The sequence below is a fragment of the Coenobita brevimanus genome, chromosome 54, assembly GCF_032717465.1.
Source record: "Coenobita brevimanus isolate Jiangsu-jjx chromosome 54, ASM3271746v2, whole genome shotgun sequence".
NCBI lineage: Eukaryota > Metazoa > Arthropoda > Malacostraca > Decapoda > Coenobitidae > Coenobita > Coenobita brevimanus.
In genome coordinates, this window is record NC_137007.1 from 1,941,783 (window position 1) to 1,958,554 (window position 16,772).

Here is a 16,772-nt window from a genome sequence, read left to right on the forward strand (position 1 = left end):
ATGCTGTATAATATTGCTAAAATGTAGCTTGTTGTCTCAAAGTAGTGACTTTGATTTTAGTTTATATATCCCTGATAAGTGTTCATCACTGTACTGAAGTCTTTCATTTACTGGATACCCTTAAACTGTATAGGTATGTTTTGAGTATTGTACGGGTGTTTCGTAGATGCCATTGCACCTCTGTGATTTTTTTTTTTTTTTTTTTTTTTGGAAGTTAGCACCTTAGGAAATAAGACTTAAGCTTCAGAACCTTTGTCACATACAACTGCTGGCAAGTGAGGGTTTTGTCTCCATACAGTCACAAGTCGAGGATATACCATACATGTTATGATGGATGTGAAATGCAGCTCTCCATACTCCACAAACTGTGTATACCTTGTGGTTTGTGGGGGTGCAGTGCCTATAAAAAATCCTGGCAACTTTGTGAAGCCAAACCCCTGAAATTCCTCATCATGTGTAATAGGGTATTTCCTTGGACAGGAATTAAGAATGGCTTTGAAACAAGCATTCAAAGATCCACCTTTATGGGGAAATTAAGTGATTGGGGAAAATAATAATCAAATACTAGAGGGGATGTTAAGTAAGTGAAAAGACGGCCAAGTTTTGGATGGAACAACTATCAAGCAAATAAAGGTTATACCTGCATACATAGACCTTGGTACAGCACAACTAATTACCTGATGCAGTGGAACCCATAATACACTAGACAAACCTAATTATGTTGCAGCAGTTATCATATTGTTTTACTGTGTTGCAAGATGAGTCCTTAACCAGCACATAAGTGTGGCACAGGATCAGAGGCTAAAGCTTCCCTCCTAAAGTGCTTTCATTTCTCTTAATGGAGGAAAAAAAATAGGTTTTTAGCTGTGTTGTTATCAGTTAAAGTGTAATTTTAGTAAAGGACTTGTAACTACTGCAAGTGATTACAAAGTCTGTTGCTGAAACTTTTTTTTCTTTATCTATGCATTCCATATAGAAATAACTGACAAATAACAAGATATTCCCTTTTTCATTTTTATGGTATACATACTGGTAAAACCAACACTGAACTGAAGCAAGAACTTGATATTGAAGCAATGTTAAGGTTACTGTGTATTCAAGACTCCATACATTTCTATATAAGAATGGTATTATTAGAATTTTGGTCATCTGTGTCATTGAAGTGGAGAGGTTAATAATTACCATACTTCTTGTAGCGAAAGGGTTGTTCAAAAGCAACAATTAACCCCTTTCATATGGAAAGTGAGCATGGAAGTTAAAAAGTCGCTGCATGATAGCATTGTGATACCAACTGTAACATATGGAAGTGAAGCTTGGACCTTGCTGGAAGGACACAAGTCAAGAGTGAGAGCAGTGGAAATGAGTTATTTGAGAGGAGCATGTGGAGTTACATGGAGAGACAGATTGACAAATGAGAAAGTGAAGGAGCATTGTGGTGTGGATGTGAATGTGATAGAAAGTGTTAAAAGAAATGCGTTGAGGTGGTTTGGCCATGAGGAGAGGATGGAGAGCAGAAGACTGGCAAGGAGAGTGTATGTGATGTGGAGGGAGAGGAAGGAGGGGGAGGCTGAGGATGAGGTGGAGGAATGGAGTGGAGAGGTATGTGAGGGGGGGGGATGTGGGCTGGGGGGGGGTGCAGTGAAATGGCAGGGGACAGTGCGTTATGGAGCCGATTTGTTTGTGGCCCCCCTTACAAGATTAAGTCATCTGGCAGTAGATAGATTGACAGATGTATAGTAGATTTTGTTTTATTCTAATAACACCCATCTTACACAAGGTCCTTGCTTTATTGATTCATTTAGTTTTATTTTTTCATATTCTGCTGTTAGTCAGTTACATAAATACTGCTCTTTTAAGTATTGTTGCTGCTTGTACACCTGATCGACCACTTCGCCCAGTTTACAGTATCAGTTGTGTTAAAAGTTGCTGTATACGGTATTTTGGATTAAAACACAGCCCGCAGTGACTGCCTGTACAATAGTAGTTGTAGCTCCAGGCTCATCTGTAGTGTGAACTCACTGGCTTATAGGCTGAAATTGCCCTCCCACAGCCCACCTTCTTTGGGTGGGAACAGGGAGAAAGATGAGGTATGTTTGCATAACTGGATAGTGAATCTTGATTATATCAGTGCCATCTCATGAAGGCATCCCTCTCCAGCTCCATCAGTACAGTAAATCCTCGTTATATGATGCATCCCAAAATATAGTTTATATATATATATATATATATATATATATATATATATATATATATATATATATATATACACACACTGTATATATATACTATTATATGATTTACCAATTTGCCCCAACAGACAGCTGATTATAATCAGCTTTGTCTGTTGGTGCAAATTGGTAAATCATTTTTATGGAAAGCATTGTAACTTCAATAGGTATATGTTAATTTACTGTAGACTGTCTTGTAGGCTCTGTAGAGGCATGCCTTCATGTGGTAATGCGGACATAGCCATGCGGATACACTGCCCAGTTATACAATTATTTCCCTCTGAACTTGGCAATGGTAGCTTCACCTCAGGCTCCTACACCTCAAAGGGGATGATATGGGATTGGCTGTTAACTGTTTTACTGCTACTTAGGTAAGAAGTCCCTCAGAAGAGCTTTGTGTATAGCCAGCTGTAGTAGACATGATTATGCAACTATTGTAAAGTGCTATTTAATCATGTAAGTCAGATTTTATATTTAAATAATATGGATGAGAATACACTAAGTCCAAATTGTAAGTCACTATTTTACTGTTTTCTTTATTGTTAAATGCATAGTAAATTGCCGAATGGTTGCCAGTTTTATTGTAGTTACATTGCCGTCTGTGAAGCTGATCTGCCAGTGCTGCCAAATGTACAGCACCAGTTGTATAGAGGAAATTGTGATATTGTAAAACACATCCCTGACTTATAACTAGGACTACCTGAGGCTGTCATATTTAACAACATCGAACCGTAATGTACCACAGCTGCAAAAATGTATTCCTTGTATATGGCAAGTACGTTGTGCTTCCAATGGTGTTGTAACAAGATTGATGCTGTGAACAAGTCTACACTGTGAAATTCATTTCAGTATATCCCAGGTGGTCTAGTGGTTAAAATACCCCAATCAGAGTGACAGCTGTGCAACAGTTTGATTGTGAAGAGTTAACTGGTGATTTTTGTATGATACAGTAAAAGTCCTGTAATCTGAATGGCAGGGGACCGAGGGTCTTTCAAACCATTGTTTTTTTCGGACCGTTGGGAGGGACCTGCCATAGCTAGCTGCTGCTTCATGATATGCTGAATTTTTCTCCACAGCCATTCTTTCGCCTGGATCCCATGCCGAACCTTTAAATTGCAAAGCCATCTGTCAGAGAATCTTATATCAGTGTCTACAGTATTTCCATATCCTTGCAGTACTGTGTAGCCTTCTCGACAATCATTAAACCTGATATAGGCTTGCCCTCAGCATGTTTAGCTGTAAACAACTTGTATGCTGCTTCATCCAGTTTTTCTAATTTTAGCTGTCTCATAGTTTTTCTGACCTGACCAGCGACTGTCCACCCACAACAAACTTCATCAATTTATCCTTAGCTGCCACAATATTTGAGATTGTTGGGCCCTAGTGTTAAAGTCTTCCATTATCTTCCAACATTCTTCACCAGCTTAGCTCACGGTATCACCTTATCACTTATTGTTAGTGTCACATGCTTTCGTTTAGCAGTTTTCTTTCCACCACAACTAGCAGGTGTGGGAGCCATTGCTACTTTGTTGTAGTCACGTATTGGTCTGAAAATTGTGTGGAATTATTGGAAGAGCTTCAGACTGGGCACAGGTATACAATGAAAATGGCGGGCGAGTGCTGGCCTCCCTGCTTGCTTCCATTCCTCACCACTAGGGGGATTTCGGCACCACCTCAAAAAATTCGGAGTACAGTATTGGGATGATCAGATTATTGGCAATCAGATTAAAGGACTTTTACTGTATATAGTGGCTGGGGGAAGTAGACACGTAAACTACCTTAAATGTACTAGATTAAGAAAGCCCACTCTCAGTTCTTGATATTTGGTGGAGGTAATGTAGGCTGTGCAGTTTTACCTTGTCCTGTACTATCTTGGGGTCCCAGCATCTCAAAGAAGGGAATATGGGATTGGTTGTATTCCAATTTTTTGTCATGTTTAAAATTCAGATTTATTATTCAGACCAAATATTACCATATTTTACAGCAACTTTTTTATGGTACTGCAATGGACATAAATAACAATGAATGTTGTGTGATAAACTGTACATATAATTTTTGGTATGCAGAAGGCAGTAAAACTAGAGAGATCATTAGTGTGGTGGTATTCAGTGTGGAGGCTTGTCTTTAGGCCTGAGTAACTACTTTCTTATGACATCTATGTTTAATGCCTTCGATAATTTGTTGTGGTGTGAGAGGATTAGTGGTGGCATTTTTAAGAAAATTACTATCAAATTATATTAGTGTCATACTAATGGACAGGAAATTGTTAGTGAATTTTAGTGTTTGTCAAATAGTGCCACTATCATATTAAATTTGGCAGGAAATGTTATGTTAGAAATTCGTGCAAGATTCCCTGGGTACCCCAACCTGCAGAGTGTTATTTCTTCTGGCAGCATGTCTTGTGTGAGAGTGTAGCATCTTTTCTCAGGCCACCAAGGCAAAGGAGTTTTAATTTGTGGACATCATTATGGGACATTACACACCCACACGTAAAGATGCTGCCAGAAAAATGTTGGTAGGATGTGGCACATTTTCGTAATGCAACACAGTTTTTCCCTGTAACATAATAGAGGCTTTGTAATTCACTGCTACATTTATTAAAATTCATCAGTAGTTCTCTGTCCAGTAATATGAAACCAACAGTGTAGTCAGATACTGTATCCATTTTTTATGTCATGAAATCAACCCATGTTATGCTCTTGTAAAAACTTTTGAGATGTGAAGGATGGAAGAAGGAGTGAAAATGCTGTTATTGTGGGAAAGGGATGATTTTGATTGGAAGGTGAAAACAGACTTCACCTCACATGTAGTGTATTGTCTACACACTTTGCCCTAAGATCTTAATTATCACCTTTAAAAAGTTACTTTGCTATACTATGATAATCTTTATGATTAAAGCTACTAGATATACATGTTAGCCAAATATTACAGTGCATACCCCATGACCATTTCTTAGCATAAAAATAATATGATACCTGTCCAGGTAAGGTGTGATAAATAGTCAGGAAACCAGTTTAACCAACAGTTTATTATATGTAATTATGTCTTATTGATTTTATAATTCAAGATATACCTAACAGTTTTGATAAGCACAAATACTGAATATAATAATGTAATAAGGCACATAATACAGTGATGTTATTAAGTCAAGCAAAATTTATTGTGTGCAAAAGAGAAAGTTGTTTTGTGTTAGTTTATATCTTGAAAACAGTAGTGTGCTGAATGCTAAAAGTCACATATATAAGTTTTAATATGTTGTTTAGGTAAGTCTGTTATGTACTAGTCTTCAGTGTATGCCAAGTTTCATTCAATACCAGGCTTGAATTTGATGCAGTTTCTGTGGAGTGAAAATGGTGAAATCAAGTATTGCTAGTCAGTGTATGTTTTAATGTTGCGGCAGTCATGTACCAATCTTGTGCTAATATGTTTTATCTAAATGTTTGTCAAAATAAATATGCATGAATAAGCAGTGGTTTTTACACAGTCATCTAATCACTGCATGTAAGTATTCTCAGATACAATGTAAAACAGTGTTGTGGCCCCAGGGCCATCCAAGTGTGAACCTTTAAAGCAGCATTTAGTTATCCTTCAATGGCAATCAGTCATCCTGTTTTCTGGGGATAGGGAGGGAGTTGAGGAACATTGTATGACCAAGTCATTGCCCAGTTATATTGCTGCCACCACAGAAATTTCATCCCCCTCCAGCACCAAAAGAAGTTGTAACGCACTATTAGTACAAACACTGAAACACACTAAATCCACTATTGTGCAGTTAAATAATGCACATCTAACTATGTACACCTGAAAGCTCTAATTTCTCCGTCCCCCTCTAATAGCCGGAGTCGCGGCCAGGCAATTGAACAGCCCACACCCACCACCCCTGCCCCAACCCCGGTGTAAGCATTGTTGGATAGATGTGGAATGGCCAAAGCTGGTGATGTTACAATGTCATAAATGTTTTTATAGACAATCAGAATTAGTCAGGTAAGTATATAAAGGTATTTAATGTGTAATACTGTGCTGTAATCCACAACATATGAGAAAGGCACGAAAATGAAAGAAGACATGCAGTGTATTGTGTTATTGTCTATATACTTACGTCTTGTATTATAATGTTACAAATTAGTAGTGAACAACATATGTTGAGAGATATGATCCATTCTGACTCCCACCTCCACCACCCTGCTCTCTGGGTTCCTGTCTCCACAAAACGTCTTTTACCATCTCGTCCCCCAGTCCCACCCTTTGTTAACTAACATAAACTAAGATACTGATGAAATGATCCATCAGATGTTGAACATATCATACACCTCTGTATTAAGCACCAACAAATAAGTAACATACAATACCTCAGTATACCTGCCAACTATTTCATCCTGTTGTAAGCTGTTATGACACTGTAAGCTGGACCTTGTGTCACAAGGACATACGGTTGTTTATCGTTAACACAGGTTGTGTAGTTTCGGACGTCCATTAATTTGTATTAACGAGGCAATTTAAGCCTTATGGTATAAACACATCTTCCTTAGCCTTTATCATTCTTTTTCTGTGCCTGCCCTATTTCTCCCATCTTTCCTGTCACTTCTTATTGCTTTTCTTTCCTTTACATGTGGCCTTACATTGAGTGACAAGCCAAATGGTTTCCTGTAAGCCAAGAAACCATTTACAATGCTGGGTGGTAGCCATATAACCAAACCATACGTGCTCCCTACGTGTCAACAAGTGGGTTGGTGGAGGGTTGGTGCCCCTCCCCGTAAAACAACTAACTCAAAGTCAAATGGCCACCCTTTACGGGATTATGGCGTCTGGCAGTAGGTAGGTAGGTAGGTATAAACACGTAAGGTTTATGTTACTGTCATTATTGAATTAACAAAACGAATCAGGGATCGCCTCTGACAAACCACAAACTCTCTGCTAAAACTAAAATATCCTGATCTCATCACAACAGTGACACGATGTCATTATGTATATGACTGAATGCTGGTCAGTCATATACATAATGATATGTCACTGTTTTGACAAGAGGTCAGCATATTTTCGTTGAGGCAGAGTTTGTGCTTCGTCAGAGCCGATCCCTAGTTCGTTTGGTTCATCCAATAATGACAGGAACATAAACCTTACGTGTTTATAATGTAAAGCTTAAATTGCCATGTTACGATGAATTAATGGACGTCCAAAACCACACAACTAGTATTAACAATAAACAACCGTATGTCCTTGTAACAAAAGGTACAACTTGCAGTGTGTGTCACATAACACCTCAGAATGAAATAGTTGGCAGATATACCGGAGTATTGTTTATTGATTTGTTGATGCTTAATACAAAGGTGTATGATAATATGATCAAAACCTGACGGATCATTTCATCAGTATCTTAGTTTATGCTGGTTAACGAAGGGCAGGACTGGGGGATGAGAAAGTAAAAAGAGACATTTTGTTGAAACAGGAACCCAGAAAGTAGAATGGTGGAGATGGGAGTGAGAATAGATGAGAAAACACATCATATCTTTCAACAGATGTTCACTATATCATACTTATTTGTAAAATTATAATATAGGATGTAAATATATACAATAACCATACATTGTAGGTCTCCTTTCATTTTCTTGCCTTTCTCATATGTTGCGGATAACAGCACAGTACTACACATTAAATACCATTAATACTTACCCCTACTGGTTCTGATTGTCTATAAAAAACAAACATGGCACACTGTAACATCACTAGCTTTGGCCATCCCACATCTACCCAACAATGCTTATACTGGGGTTAGGGTAGGGGCGGTGGGTGTGGGGCTCACTGGTCGTGACTCTGGCTATCAGGGGGTGAGAAACTATTCCTTTCGGGTGTACCACATTATTACTATAAGCATAATGCTGGATCTTATAAGTCCAGTAAAGCTATGTTAATCACACAGATGCACACACCAGGTACTTCACAAAATTACAGTAAAAATCAAGATTTGGTTGGTGAATGATTAGTGAGGCTCAGAACCATCTTTCAACATGTGACAAAGGAAAAATTGTAAGGGACATAATCAAAATGGATGTAGATGAGTACTTGGAATATCTGACTGAAGGAAAATGGCTTGGGGATATGAATGCACATGAGAAAGCAACTGGATCTTGAGTAATTCCATTTGTGAATGATTACTGAAATTCTTGGGTGGACCTCTACTTTACGTAGGCATTACAAAACCAACACAAATTGTGCCATTTTGTAATATAGCTGAAAAGCAGTGCAAATATTATGTCTATCAAATTGCAAAGTACGTTCCCCCCCCCCCCATTATACACTCCCTTTTTGCAAGCATCCTGAAAAGGAGGTTTTTCCCTTAAGATATAACCAGGCATTTTAAAGGGTTATAGGAGGAAGCTTCCCCTACTTGTAATGCTTTCGCTGCTTCATCTCCAGTAAAAATCCCTCACAAACCATAGCAACCTTCCCCTTGATTTGTCAGTGTTGAAATCAGGTGCCATATGATGTGCTTCCCACACTTGTCTTGTCATGGACACTGAGGAACATGATCACTTAGTTTTACTGACTATGTTATAGCTGTGGTATCTCAAGTAGAAAGATTTATTTGGATAGCATTATTTTTTATTTTATTTATTTATTTTTTCCCTCCAATGGCATACCTGTGTGTGCAATATTTGGGTAGAAGTGTTCTGCCCCACGTGCAGTTTGGATGTACATAATTTCCAGACTGACTATTTCTATTCATTTTGATGATCTTTATCATCCATTTTCATCAATTTATCGTCCTTCATTTTCCCCCTCCTTTCAGTGCTGGCTGGGATATAGGGATTCCTGCATATATCAACACTTGAAGCACTGCAGTTGTTGAGACAGATTTTTATATTCTATAACTATCAATGCTTGACGTATAGCAGCTGGATTCAACAGACCACATCTCTCGCTTCATTTGTGGCTGCTAGCTCTTGGATCAACAAAGTAAGCCAGCACATAGGTGCTTTCTCCTGGGAACAGACTAAGCTGTCCCTTTCAGGTCAGTGCCGAGTTAGTTTATGTAAGTTATCATTGTACCTGACACAAAGTTACAGACTTCAGGCCAGAAGTTCACTGACCATTGCGACTCCCTGCTGACATGGCCTTTGGTGGAGGCACCAACCCCTGGACGGCTGTATCATATGCAACATAGGTCCCAGAAATTAGTCCCTGACACATCCTTCTCCCTATTCCAATAGACAAATATTCACCAACTCTTCTAATTCGTATGGCTAATGCTGTAGATCATCAGTTATGAGAACATGTTGACTTTAGGGCGTAAGGTAACTTCGGGTTGACAGTCTATGTCTCCCTATTGTCCTAGTTTACTGGGCACTTGAACTACCATGTTCCATGCAATAAATCCTGTAAGGGTCATCAACCCCAACTTTGGGTCAAGAACATGACTGGGTATCATCAACCCTGCCCCTGCCTGTAAAATATAATTCTTCATTATTGTATGGATCTTGCCTCTTCCAGACATGCATTTACTGTTGACCCCCATGATTCTGGGGTAAGCCTCTCTCAACATTATTGTTGCAGCCTTTGTGGCAGCACCTTTCCCTCTGCAGAGTAGCATCTTTTGGTTATTCGACCCATCCATACCAGACAAATGTGTGAAGATGTCACCATGTGGATTGTTGGTCCTTGCGCTATGGATGGAGTATGTGCCTCTCAGTAATTAGCAAGTGGACAGTCAGTACTCAGTTGTGTTGTCCTAACCCCTTGAATCCAGCTATTCATTCTTGCAACCTCCAGATGATATTATTCATCTTATAAAATGGTTTACTATTGAAGAAATTAATTAAGGCTATATCCCATCCAGATCAACAAGTCCATCTTAAGCTGAATGAAATAGCAGTCATTAGCAAGATTAAAACACAAATTCCATAATCGGAATGAAGGAGTTACAGTTGTCCATCCTCTCTACAACAAAAAGGTTTGCCACATGGCCACTGATTTATGCTCCTGAACATGTTTTCTTGGCTTATGATCACAAAGGACATACAGTAGAGCTTCACTGGTTCTCCTCTCCCTCCTTGTGGAGGTCCTATCTCCCTTGACTTGATACTGAAGATTCATCCCACCACCTCACTTCTGTGTGTTGAGTTTCTTAAAAGTTGGGCACTGCTGTGCTGCAATACTTGAGCTGGCATAGGGTTTAGCACAGAGGGTGGTCTGTTCTTCAGTACAGTACAACACCTGTCCACGGTTAGGCATGGTCATCATCTCATGACTAACATGGCTTCTCCTAGGGGTTAACCATGTCATTAAGAGAATTAAGGTACTGTGATAGTGATATAACAAACCAGGAGGGCATGTCACCAAGGAAGTCTACCCCTAGGATTAGTCTCAACTTGTCAGCAGCAAGGATCATACACTACAGTATATTATTTTCACATAAACCTGGCCTAAAACTCCCATCTCAGTTTTGAATGCACTGGTGAAACAACAGATTAACAACAAAATATGATGCTGGTCATAAAAACATGCTGTCAAAGAATGAAGAGTTGTAGTATTGTATTTTTCTGCCACTGAGCTATGTGAAACATGCTGCAACAGGACGAAAATCTGAGTCAAGAGTATAGTATTGTATCCACCCACAATGAAGCCCAGGACGTGGTGGCAGACTCATGTGACTAACTCCCACTATCTGCTGCATCTTGTCACCACTGGTCCCCACACCATCAACCAACACCTCATGATCAGATGCAAGCAGCTGCCTTACCACTAACATCCCTCACCTACTTTTAACTGCTTCAAAACACCACACCTATGTCTCTACAGGCGTAGCCATAACAATCCCTTCCGTGAATGTGACTGTCTTCAGAGCTTGTCACCCAGGTCAAGCAGGCTTACAGCCCTCCCCTTAAGTGTCCAAAGATCTCACTCAGTGGGCAATAGTACAACAGTGCAACTGGTTGCACATATCCAGGAGTTTTCACAGCAGACATGACCAGTTGCAGTGCCTTTCAACAGTGTATCTCAGTGCCATTTGCCATTGCCCACCAAAAGTCCTTCAGGTCTCCAACTCCATTTCAGAGCTCACACTGGCTCTTCAGTGACCTAAACCCTTCACGGTCTCAACACCTATTCATGCTGTCAGCCATGTTAGTCTGTCAGGGTATATGCACAGTCCTCAACCTTTCCAGCCATTAAACCCTTCACTGAGCTGTTCAGGGTCTTCAGTTGCTTCAGGTGACACAGGAACCACTACTAATGCCTTGACCATCAATGACTCATGGTGCTGCCAAGCTGAGTCATGCTAAGTAATCTGATACCAGTCTTTTTCCAATCACCTCGTTTGAAACACAGTCTTTGGTCTCTGTCCAGGTGCATTACAATCATGCCCTCAATCTCCTTGCTCAGGTTATCCCTTTATTAATCTTCACTACTCTTTGTAAGGGTGACTTCAAATAAGGAGCACTGAGCGGAAGGGGGGGGGACAGCACCAAATAACCATTTTTGCTCATAGAGTGATTTCAAAGACATTCAGTTCATTACCCCATATCCAAGAAAGCTCTGCTTCCTCTTCCTTCCCATGCTTCGCAAAATGAAGCCACATACACAAGGAAGTGGTGGCATTAACATACTCAACCATGTACAATTGACATTCCCCACCATCCAAGACAAGATAAAAGAACTGTGTTATACAGTGCTTGAACAAATGGACAAAACACAGACATTCCTGCTTGAGGAAATGTTACTATGCATTGAGGCATTTTAACCAACGACAAGAACCAAAGCACCCTCTTCACTATTCCATGAATCTGGTGCAATAATTCTATCACCATTTTACAATTCCCGGGTGATGTCTGAAATGGCTCGGTGCCTCTTCCTCAGTGGGTCTCTAAATTCACTTACTGTGAGAGAATGGGGCTTTTGGGCTTTTGAAAATCTTCTCTTTCACCTTAGTAACAGAGGAGACAAATACTGTACTTCCCTGAGGCCCAAAGTCTTCTTATATAAAGCATATTAATAATCAACTATAAAACAGAAAAGCATAGTTCTATACAGAAATGTTTCCTTCTGCTACTTTTTTAATCAATTTGTTGGGGCTTCCTGAATATGGAAAAAAGATATATTTAACATCCTGAGGTCAAATTTTTGAAACACTGTAACTGGAAATAAATTATGTAAAGCCCTACTCATTAATCAAATTAACTATATTCTTTCGTTGACTGACATCATTATTCTTGGAAATTGTTACTACTGGACAATTTATTCTTATTCTAATTTACAAAGCCCCAAAGTTATGAAGGGATTACAGAACACTACATCTAATTCCTGTACTTCAAGAAGTCTGAGCTAAGTTCAATAAAAAAAAAAAATAATAATAATTTAAAAAATGAAGAAAACAAGATGATAAAAATGATATGGTAAAATTTGGAAAAAAAGAAAAGAAAAGAAAAAAGTCTGCACCCCACATTACACCAATGTCAACAAGGATGTGCAAGATAACACATTTCATCATCATCGTATGCTTCAGAAATTGTCTCAAGAAAATGAAGGCTTTTCTACACATTCTTGCTCACAGTTTTAGTATCATAGCCTTTAATACGTATACTGTACAGTATATTACAAGATATTACCTTAAAGTATCACAGCTGTCTGGTCGTTCTTGTACTGCTCCATTAGTTTCTCAATTTCTGGACAGAGGTAATCCAAGGCTGATGGCTCTATGAGCACTGGCTTTGGCCTATTCTGTCGCCCAGCATAGGAGCACGTGGCAACTTTGCTGACAACTTCATTCACCTCTCCACCACTGAGCTCATACGAAACCTGGAAAATTGATTCAATAATAATAATAATAATAATAATAACAATCAACGCACTCAGTGTAGGGATGCCTTATGGTCTCTACACTGAGTAACAAGCCAAATGGTTTCCTGTACCCAGGAAACCATTTACTACACTGGGTGGTAACCATATAACTGGGGTTTTTGGCCAGGTTAAGTGTCCCCCAAATTCCCCTATCTAAAATCACTTAACCATGGCAGCTGTTTTGGAAAGCCTCAGAGAGCTCAATACCTGCCTGGGCCCCAACCAAATGGGCAGATTCGCATGGCCATGTGGGATGTGAGAGGTGTGAATGAGGAAAGCAAGAGGGTGGAAGTGGTGAATGTGTTCAAGAGTGTGAGATATGCCGTGATGGCATTGTATGAAACAAAGATGAAAGGGTGTGAAGTGGAGGAGTAGGTGGGGGGGGTGAAATGTGTAAGATCGGGCATGAATGGGTGAGGAAGATGCAAGGAAGGAGTTGCTTTGTTGATGAATGAGGTATGGCAGAGTGGAATGAAAGATTACAAATGTGTCAGCTCGAGATGTATGTATGTCCAGTTCAAGTTTGAGAATGTGAAAGTGGTGGTGAATGTAGCATATGCATCGTGTGTGGACCGGAGTGAGAAAGACAGGTTTTGAGATGAGCTTGATGAAGTAGTGGCACAAATGCCAAGGAGCTATCAAGTGAACATAATGGGCGATATGAATGGAAGAGTAGGCACTGGTCCTGAGGATAACATAATGGGTTGTAATGGAGTACCAGGAGAAAAATGATAATGGGAAGTGACTGAAGGATATGTGTCAGGAAAGGAGGTTGTGTAATTGTAAATCGTATTTCAAACACAGAGATGTACATAAATATACATGGTATAGAGGGAACGGGGACCATGTTGAAAGGAGCCTGACTGATTACGTGCTCGTAGAGAGGTCGATGCTGGGAATGGTTGCTGATACAAGGGCTGTGAGAGGACAATGTGAAGGTCTGTCAGATCATATGATCTGAGAGGAGTGAGGTGAACCAGGAGAGATAGCAGTCAGGAAGAAAGACTGAAAGTCGAGAAGCTAAGGATCAAAGAATTGGCTGATGAATACAGGTCCAAAATAGGGGACGAGTTAGAACCAATGAATTGGAATTAAATGGATCTGGAAAGCCTGTGGAATGCATATAGGGACTGCTTACATAGAAATGCTAATGTGGTGTGGCAAGAGTAACAACAAAGAAGAAAGGTACGGCGTGGTGGGATGAGGAGGTTAAGAGAGCAGTGAAGGAAAAGAGGAAGAAGTGGCTAGAGTGGTTACAGGACAGGGGTTCAATTGAAATAAGAACTGAATATACTGAGAGCAACAAGCACATAAAGAGACTAGTGAAGAGGAAAAAGGAGGAGGTAAATGATGATTAGGAAGAAAAATGAATGTAAACTACTCTAAAAACAGGAAGTTCTTCTGGAAAATGGTGTGGAAATGTAGAAGTGAAAGCAGAAAGAAATGTGAAGGCGTGAAGGATGCAGGTGGTAGACTATTAACCCATAGGGATGAAGTAAGGACCAGATGGAAAGAATATTTTGAAGGCCTGATGAATGGGAATAGAGAGAGCAGAGCAGCTGTAAACATAATTGGTTTTGGGTGTGTGCAGAGAAGGAATGCAGTGCCAGGAAACGTGACACTCGCACAGGTGAAGAATGCTGTGAAGCTGCTGAAAAATGGGAAAGCAGCTGCGGTTGATGAGGTGTATGCAGAGATGATCAAGTGTAGTGGAGAGAGCGGAATGAAGTGCTTGTTGAAGATATGTAAGAAGGCATGGATGAGTGAAACTGTGCCAACAGAATGGAAAAAGGCTGTGACTGTACCCCTGTACAAAAATAAAGGTGAGTGAAGTGGGTGCAAGAATTATTGTGGCATAAGTTTATTGAGTGTTGTAGGGAAGGTATATGGAAATTATAGAGAAAGTAAGAGAGATATCAGAAGTCCTAGTGAGTGATGAACAGGGTGGCTTTAGGAGAGGCAGAGGATGTGTGAATCAGGTATTTGCTGTGAGACGTAGTGGAGAATGTCTGTGAGAAGGGTATATGGTGTTTATAGCATTTATGGATCTGGAAAAAGCACACAACAGTGTAGACAAAGAAAGATTGTGGAAGGTTTTGCGGATATACAGTGTAGATGGTAAGCTGCTAGGTGCCATCAAGAGATTTTATGATGGTAGTGAGGCATGTGTATGGGTAAATGGGCATCTAAGTGAATGGTTCACGATCAGTGTGGGCGTGCGACAAGGTTGTGCAATGTCTCCATGGTTGTTCAATATATAAATATGGATGGGGTGATGAGAGAAGTAAAAACACGAGCATTTCACACCCAAGACTTGTGTGTGGTACCAAGTGAGGAGAGTCATTTCTCCAGAGGAAAAAAGTGGTGTCTTGACTGTATGGATTAGTTGCCCAACTGGACCCATAAAACAAAGCTTGAATGTATATAATACAGCTTCCAATCCATGTCTGCCAAGTTACTTATCACTGTCAATGTATTCTTTGCATGCAACTGTGGAGGGGGGGAAAAAAAAAAAAATTCAGTAAAGAAGGACTAACACTAACATACAGCCATTCCACAGCCTCTTCGCCACACTTTTCAGTTTTCTTAATGTTTCCATAGCATTAAACATCTCTCTTCCTTTATGCGACAGTTTTCCACATGACACACACACATTTTCCTCCCTTGTCTATACGGTACTCACCGTTCCACATACTTAAGCTCTACTCTCTTCACATGCTCCTAAGACTGACTCAATTAGCTACTCTCCAGAATCATTACTTTGCTCCAGTGTGCAATATTACATTCACCCTCAATGCCACACCATAACACTTAATTCCTTGTCATGTAGCCTCACCCCCATTTTCTGTTAAGTTCACAGTAAAACTACTGAAAAATTACCTCTACAAGCCACCTATCCTGATCTGCCAGTTTCTCCCAATCTACAGTATCAACTCTATGGAAAAAGCTGTGGTATTCTGGAGAACCTCCCTGACTTTACCAACAGCCTGCACAGACATCCACATTTGCTCAATTTACGTACATTCACTTCCCTCACAGAAACCGCCACATCATCTGCATATAACAAATTTGACACCGTTTTTCACAAGCCATCATCATCTTTCACTGAATTCAAATTCTTTAAAAAGGTGACTTACCCAGTGCAGGGCATGTGGGAAATTAGACTGTTCACGTTCCACGGCAATATGCTGGTTAAAGTTTCTGTGAGGAGCCAGGAAGTGAGGGCAGCCTGGGATCTGGCAAGCATTATGTAGCAGCTTCAGCTTCTTGTCATATCTGAAGCAAGGAACAAAAGATACATGAATGAAAATACGAACCAGACACAGTAAAATAATCCTACTATCATCTATAATAATCCAGAATACCCGGTACTCAAAATTCTGTCCTCGTACCAGCTCTCATTATTTCACCATCCTAGACTGTACATCTGGCCCACATCACTCACTTCCCAAAGCATCCATCACAGCCGTCAGTACAACAATCTCGCAAAGTAAATAACATAACTTGCCTCTAATTTATTTACTATTTGATAGGGTCAAAGAGAACCTTATTTTTAAAGCTCCATACTGCTTTTTTTTTTTTTCTCTCTCTCTCTCTCACTCAAATATCCTCCATGTAATATCATTTACCTCCATCAATTCACAACTCATTCCTTCAATAACTCTGAATATTCTTTGTGTCTATGTCTCCTAATCTATTTTGGTAAAATCA

The 16,772-nt window shown here is 39.8% G+C and overlaps 2 protein-coding genes across 2 annotated transcripts in view; one reads left to right on the forward strand and one right to left on the reverse strand.

Annotated features, from left to right (window-relative positions):
- Window positions 1-10,877, forward strand: part of Arl6IP1 (ADP-ribosylation factor-like 6 interacting protein 1) — a 29,872-nt gene extending 18,995 nt beyond the window's left edge. The window contains exon 7 of the mRNA XM_080273360.1: window positions 9,016-10,877. The gene's annotated coding sequence lies outside the window, so the exon portion shown is untranslated. The remainder of the gene's footprint in view (window positions 1-9,015) is intronic.
- The window catches only part of LOC145401002 (uncharacterized), a 47,623-nt gene continuing 33,355 nt past the window's right edge, over window positions 2,505-16,772 (reverse strand). Inside the window, exons 8-10 of the mRNA XM_080273359.1 lie at window positions 16,199-16,337; window positions 12,830-13,019; window positions 2,505-3,334 (exon numbers count right to left, since the gene is read on the reverse strand). Coding sequence (XP_080129485.1) covers window positions 12,831-13,019; window positions 16,199-16,337 — 328 coding nt within the window. The 3' untranslated portion in view covers window positions 2,505-3,334; window position 12,830. The remainder of the gene's footprint in view (window positions 3,335-12,829; window positions 13,020-16,198; window positions 16,338-16,772) is intronic.